Below are 7,629 nucleotides of genomic sequence, written 5' to 3' on the forward strand. Positions count from 1 at the left end.
TATTATTATTTTTGTCTAAAAAATAAAAAAATATAGTACAATATTATTGTGCAATAATAATAATAATTATTATTTTATTTTATTTTATTTTTGGATGGAGGACTAACAGAGAGAAACATTGAGGATTGATTAGTACATTAATTTTTTTGGGGGACTAAAATGTCTGTTTTTAAAATTATTGGGGACTGATCTAGGTAATTACTCTGCTAAAAAATGAACTGGGACTGATTTATTTGCCGAAATAAACTTTGGAGATTAATCTGTGTATTAATTTTATTTGGGAACTAAAATGTCCAATTTTAAAATCTTTGAAATTGATTTGAATAATTACTCAAAGAAAAGATCTGAGAAATATGTTTCTGATATTCTATCATGCATCTTTCATACTTTCTGTTCCAAAACATGATCCAAACATGTCTCTATTAACAAAATTTAAAACTAATGAAATTTTTAAATGTCGTTCAACGGAATCTTTGTTCATGTATTTTTATGTTAGGTTTGATTATTCTTATCAACGTAGCTGAGATAAAAGAGGAGGGAGAGAGAAAAATAGAAAGTAGTTATCTGACTATATTGCATTGATTAGAGAATTGAGTTGTTACAAAAGAGTAGAGAGCATGCTTTTTATACTACTGGACTCCATGAACTACATGCAAACCATGCAAAAATATCTCACTCAATCCTATAATTTGCCTCAATATTCTGTTATGCATGTCTTTTTCTATTGGTTTGTTCCTTATATTCCTATAAATCTAGTAGTTAATTGTTTTGACAAAAAGAAAAAAAGATATAAATATGTACAAATACATATAATGACTAATATTTTTAGTGTTTATATAGAATATTTTTTGTTCAAGATTAATAAGAACAAAAAAAACACACTCTATAATCTAAAGTAAGCAGTTAGAGTAATATTCTCTCTAAATTGTTTTCAACCGTTTTTCTTTTGGACAAACTAGTTGTTAACAATAAAATTTGATAAATTGATATCCGAATTTTTACGATATTAGATAAATTAATTTTTAGAAAATAAATAAACAAATTTAATCCTTTAATTTTTAAAATTTTAGAAAAACTAATCCTCTAATCATATTATTTAAAAAAAATAATTTATCACACTTTTAAAAATGTTAGGGACTAATTAATTCTTTTATTTTACCGATCATCAATAAGTTTTCTACTATTTTAAAGGTTGAGAATTGATTTACCAAAAATTATTAAAGATGACCAAGTCATTGTATTATTCAATTCAATAAATTTTTACATCTAAGTAATTTAACCAATCAAGTCTAACAAAATTTTTTAGATTTACGTGCTTTTTTTCATGGTTTCTTCTTCTTCTTTATTCTTGTTATTCTTGTTTCAAATTCACATACGCACATTCTTCTTAACCTCTGATACACCGTCTCCTTCTTCCTCTCTTTTTTTAATCCTTCTCCTCCATCATCATCTTCACCATCATCATTGTGATCGTCATTGTCACCTTCTTCTAATATGTATCATTATTATCGTTATTATCGAATTTTGTCATATTGATGATATTAATTGATCCAAAATTGATTTGAATGTGTTTTTATTTAAAATTGACTTGGTCTGTGCTTATTTTGAAATGAGTTTGTTGGTGTATCGTTATCATTAAGTAATTTTAATTCATTCAAAATTTAATTTTTGGTTCATTTTAGATATAATTTCGGTTCATTTCTGAGTGAATTAAGGTATATTTGGTCTCATTATTCTGCATAATTCAAAACTTTTTCTCCTCACATCTTCTCTTGAGAGGAATAAAACCGAGAAAAAGAGAAGAAAAATCAAACAAAAAAGAAAAAAGAAGAATAAAAAACTCCTCAAAACTCCTCATCATATTCTTCTTTTTCTTCTAGTTTTTTCTTCTCATAATTCTTCTTATTTTACCCTCTTAACAATAATACAAATATGAAAAAATCAAACAAAAAAGAAGAAATGTATAATACTGCAAAATCACTTGATGGATTTGGATATGTTTTTATTCATGATTCAATTTTGTTTGTGTACTAGTTTTCGAACGCAATCATTAAGTAGTTTCAGTTTATTTGGGATTTAAATAAGGTGCACTTGGTTTGTGCTTATTTTGAAACGAGTTTGTTTGTCTATCGTCATAATTAATTAACTTCAGTTCATTCAGAATTTAATTTGCGGTTCATTCTGGATGTAATTTCAGTTCATTTCTGAGTGAATTTATGATCATTGCATTTTGTTTGTGTGCTTGTTTTCGAATGCAATCATTAAGTAATTTCGCTTCATTTTGGATTTAAATAAGATGCACTTGTCCTGTGCTTGTTTTGAAATGAATTTGTTTGTGTATCGTCATCATTAAGTAATTTCGGTTCATTCGAAATTTAATTTTTGGTTCATTTTGGGTGTAATTTTCGCTTCGTTTCTGAGTAAATTAAGGTGCATTTGATCTCGTTGTTTTACACAATTCAAAATTCTCCCTCCTCACATCCTCTCTTGTGAGGAATAAAATCAAAAAAAGAGAAGAAAAATCAAACAAAAAAGAAGAAACATGTATAAAAAACTCCTCATCATATTCTTCTTGTTCTTCTTGTTTTTCCTTCTCATAATTCTTCTTGTTTTACCCTTTTAACAATAATATAAACATTAAAAAATAAAACAAAGAAGAAGAAATACATAATACTGCAAAATCATTTGAATGATTTGAATGTGTTTTTATTCATGATTCAACTTTTTTGTATACTTGTTTTCGAACACAATCATTAAGTAATTTCGATTCATTTGGAATTTCAATAAGGTACACTTGGTCTTTACTTGTTTTGAAACGAGTTTCTTTGTGTATCGTCATAATTAAGTAATTTTGGTTCATTTATAATTTGATTTTTGATTCATTCTAGATGTAATTTCGGTTTATTTCTGAGTGAATTTCTGACCATTCAATTTTATTTATGTGCTTATTTTCGAATGCAATCATTAAGTAATGTCAGTTCATTTTAGATTTAAATAAGGTGTGCTTGGTTGGTCTGTGCTTGTTTTGAAACAAGTTTGTTTGTGTATCGTCATCATTAAGTAATTTCAGTTCATTGGAAATTTAATTTTTGGTTCATTCTACTTCTAATTTAATTGTTTGTACACAATTCGAAACTCTTCCTCCTGACATCCTCTCTTGAGAGGAATAAAACCAAGAAAAAGAGAAGAAAAATCAAATAAAAAAAAGAATAAAACAAGAATAAAAAACTCCTCAAAACTCCTCATCATATTCTTCTTCTTCTTGTCTTGTTCATATCATCTTTCTTGTTTTTTTTTCTCATAATTCTTCTTATTTTACCCTCTATCTTAACAATAATAAAAATATAAAAAAATCAAACAAAGAAGAAAAAATGCATAATACTGCAAAATCACTTGATGGATTTCGATGTGCTTTTATTCATGATTCAATTTTGTTTGTGTGCTTGTTTTTGAACACAGTCATTAAGTAATTTCGGTTCATTCGGGATTTAAATAAGATGCACTTGATCTGTGCTTGTTTTGTAACAAGTTTGTTTGTGTACCATCATCATTAAGTAATTTTGGTTCATTCGGAATTTAATTTTCAATTTATTTTGGATGTAATTTCGATTCATTTCTGAGTGAATTTTGGATCATTTAATTTTGTTTGTGTACTTATTTTCGAACGCAATCATTAAGTAATTTTGATTTATTTTGGATTTAAATATGGTGCACTTGGTCTATGCTTGTTTTGAAACGAGATTGTTTGTGCATCATCATCATTAAGTAATTTTGGTTCATTCGGAATTTAATTTTGGGTTCATTCTGGATGTAATTTTGGTTCATTCATTTGGTCTTGTTGTTCTGCACAATTCAAAACTCTTTCTCTTTATCTTCTACTGCTTTTTCATCTTCTTGTTATTTTATTTTGTTATAATTCTTCTTGTTTCACCCGGTTAAAAATAATAAAACAAAAAAAATCAAACAAAGAAGAAGAAAAAACTCATAATGCTGCAAAATCACCAAGGAAAGGAGGAGGAAAAGAAAAAAAATTACAGCAACAACAATAGCAACAAAAGAATGACAATGAAAAAAACACGCAAAAAAAAGAATGCGAAAAAGAAGAAGAAGAAAGAGGAGGAGGAGGAGAAGGAACGCGAAGAAGAAGAAGACGACATAAAACCATTGTTCTGAAAACCGAACCGGATCGGCCGGTTTGACCGGATTAACTGGGAACCAGTCAGTTAACCGGTCCGGTCAATATCTAAAACCGGCCTGCAAAAAACCGGTGAAAAAACCGGCCAAACCGGTGATTAACCGGTGAACCTAACGAACCGGCCGATTTTTTTTTAAATCCGGTTCTCCCCTTAAACACCAAACGACGTCGTTTTGGTTTAATTAAAAAAAAAAAACAGAATACGCGTAACCCAAATGCCCCCAATCCCTTCTCCCTTCTTTCACTCTCAGTGTCACCAACACCAAAATCAAAATCCCTAATTCAAAGATTCTCTAGAGAGCAGCAGAAGAATGAGGCTTGTTGGAGCACAGCAGCGGCGGAGGAAGGAGGCGGTGGAGCTGTGGTTGATGTGCATGGCTTACCGAGCTTCTCTGCTTCTCTCTTCTCTCTCGCTCTCAGTCTCACCAAAATGGAAAAATCTCCCAATCTATGTCACTCTTAGTCTCAGATGCTGTCAGTCTTCTCTGTCATCTCCGTCGTCGGCCGCCTCTTTCTCGTCGTCAAAAAACGCCTCTGTCTCCGAGACATCTCTCCTCTGTCTGTGTCGAGCACCTCTCTGTCTGAAGTGCGAACGTACCTGTGCCGCCGTGGGCTCTTCGCCGTTGTCTGTGAGTTCTTCAATTTTCATCGTCCCTCAACATCTTCGTGGTCTTGTTTATTTTCACTGATTTGTTTCCTCTGTTGTGTTTGTTAATTTTATTTATTCTGATTTCTGAGTTGCTTCACTTGTTTGTTGCTGATTTGTTTGATTCTCAGTTGATGGTGTTATGATGGATTGCTTCACTACATTGTTTATGTTGAAATGTTTTCTGGTTTTTATTTTTTTCAATTAATTTTTTATTCAGTGAGAAATTTAAGGCAGATTTGAGTTTATAACTTCAGATGCAGAGTATTTGTTTTGAGTTCTTTTGCTTTTCAATTTTTTTTATTTTGTTAATTATATGAATTAATCATTTTGTAATTCTGAATTTTACCGAATATAAAATTTTGATAAAAGTTCAATTTTGGGACTCTGATTTTTTAATAACTTCATTGCCGTATCATCTGAATTTATCAACTTTGAATTTTATCTAATTTTGGTGTATTTTATGTGCTTGATTTTTGTTATATTGTGTTAGTGGTGAAAGTATCTGAAAGGAATGCTTCTGAACCTGCCAGGAGGATGTCCCTCATGCATCTCCACCTAAAGATTGTAGAGAGAATGGTGAATGTGAAGATGGGAATGGAATGGCTCTTGATGAACCGTGCAACACAACAGAGGAGAAGGCAAGAGCAATGAAGAATGCAACAGGACAGGGGAGTCAATGAGTAATGCAGATGGAAAAATTCACAGAGAACTGAAGCCACTAAGAGCTCAAGAGGTTATAGTTTGTTTTTTAAGTTTGTGTTCCATTTGCAAAATTCATTTGGTATAGGCATCATCATTGTACATTTAATAGCAATTGGATAATTTCCTCTTCAATGCATTAAGGAACTCGTATTGTGTTTCATGTGTTTATATACTAAATTTTTAATAATTTTATTTAATATTTAATTAAACCTGTTGAACTCCGATTGAACTAGTAAACCAGTGAACCAATTATTTTATCGGTTCATTGACTGGTCCGGTTCTCACAATCTTGCATAAAACCCCGCGCATATAATCATGCTCTTTTAATGAGAGTGATTTTTGTTGATCTTGAGTATACTTAGTTAAATTTGGATGGCAATAATAATTAAATGTGTAGCAGATCTGTATTCAATTTATATAGTTTTACTCACTCCTTATTCGCAAAGATATCATCACTATAACCACGAGCTTGTACATCTTATAATGTATTATTTTTTTGCCATTATCCATAAATTCAATTTTTTTAGTCTATTATTTTTAGTATAATAATTCAACAACATATTTTATTCTATGTTCTTAAATATTAATAATTAACTTATGACCAAAAATAATAAATTTTGATTGTCTTACCTCTAATATTCTTTTGAAATAAATGTATTAAAAATTTAAATTTTTTATATTTTTATTAAAAAACTTTGTTAGTTTTAAATTTAACATGTGCTCTTAGGATATAAGACAAATATATATATATATAAAACAAAATTATTTGTCCTTTAAAATTCAGTTTTCTATTAATCTTTTTAAAAATGTATTATTATTTAATTAATTTAAATATCTATTTTTATATACTAATTGTTTAAAAATTAAATTAAAAAAAATAATTTTTTTAAAATTAAATAAATTTGAGGGAACAGTACAGTTGTCCATCCCCTGATGGAACCCTATGATTTAAAAATCGGTTGACCAAAGGAAGAGAGCATCTAGCCGAGAAAACCGTACAAGCATGCATTATTTTTAATAATAAAGATGCAAAAAGAAAGGTTTCAGCAACAAACACGGTTAGTTTATAAGTTTATTGGATAAGCTGTCGTTGGAATTTATTTAGACTAATCTAATTTAGGTTAAAAAATTTAAGGAGTTTTGGTGCATGGAATCAGAACCAGATGGTTTATTTGCTCAAATAAAATTCAGTGTGGGTTTAATATGCAGAAGAGGACGACAGCCACAAATGCACAGAAAATTTTCTTGTCCTTGTTACTTTTTGCAAGTTAACTAAATAAATTGACACACTTGCTTCAAATATGAGAATAATGGAATCGAATGATTGATATAATTTCGCATTCAATTCTATAATAAAAAAGTGAAGCACACATTGATATATATATACATTGTGAAACGCACATTTTAATCTTAGCATTTATCAAGATAGAAACTGTATACAACTAACTTTTAATTAGTTAATATTAATTAATTTTTTATTAAAAAATTAAAGTTATAATTTATAATTTAAGACTTAAAATTAAAAATTTATGATTTAGAAATCTATAATTTAAGATGAAAAAATATAGAAAAATAACTTTTAATTTCAAATTCAAAAAATTTTCATTTTTTTTGAAAAATTTAGGATTTGATATTTATAATGTAGGGTTTAAGTTTAAAAATTTATGATTTAAGAAATATAATTATAAAATTATTATCATGTTGTATCCCATTAATAAAATTTTATGGATCCGTCATATACAACCGCTGATAAAAAAAGAAGAAAAAATTTTCTTTCCCTTGCGAATTGCGATTATAAATACGACGTATCAGCTTTCCGAAAGATATACACAGATACATATTCATTTGGTTCATCAAAGTTATTAGCAGTGCTGAGTAGTCTTAGCTAGTTAGTCCAACTGTTCAAGCATGTGGTCTATTGTAATGGATCCAATTAAAGTTCTAGCCACAAGATTCCAACACCAATTCATCCATAAAGACTTTCATAAAGCAATTGCTAAGATGACAATCATTGACTCTTTTCTCTTCATAGTAACAAAAAACCTCCCGTATTATTATTATTATTATTATTATTATTATTATT

At 28.9% G+C, this 7,629-nt stretch overlaps 1 protein-coding gene across 1 annotated transcript in view; it reads left to right on the top strand.

The window, feature by feature from the left end:
* The first annotated feature begins 7,381 nt into the window (after positions 1-7,381).
* LOC110281367 (alpha-dioxygenase PIOX-like) overlaps positions 7,382-7,629 on the top strand; it is a 924-nt gene continuing 676 nt past the window's right edge. The window contains exon 1 of the mRNA XM_021143344.2: positions 7,382-7,577. Within this exon, the coding sequence (XP_020999003.1) occupies positions 7,455-7,577 (123 nt within the window). The 5' untranslated portion in view covers positions 7,382-7,454. The remainder of the gene's footprint in view (positions 7,578-7,629) is intronic.

The sequence above is a fragment of the Arachis duranensis genome, chromosome 5 (assembly GCF_000817695.3).
Source record: "Arachis duranensis cultivar V14167 chromosome 5, aradu.V14167.gnm2.J7QH, whole genome shotgun sequence".
Lineage (NCBI taxonomy): Eukaryota > Viridiplantae > Streptophyta > Magnoliopsida > Fabales > Fabaceae > Arachis > Arachis duranensis.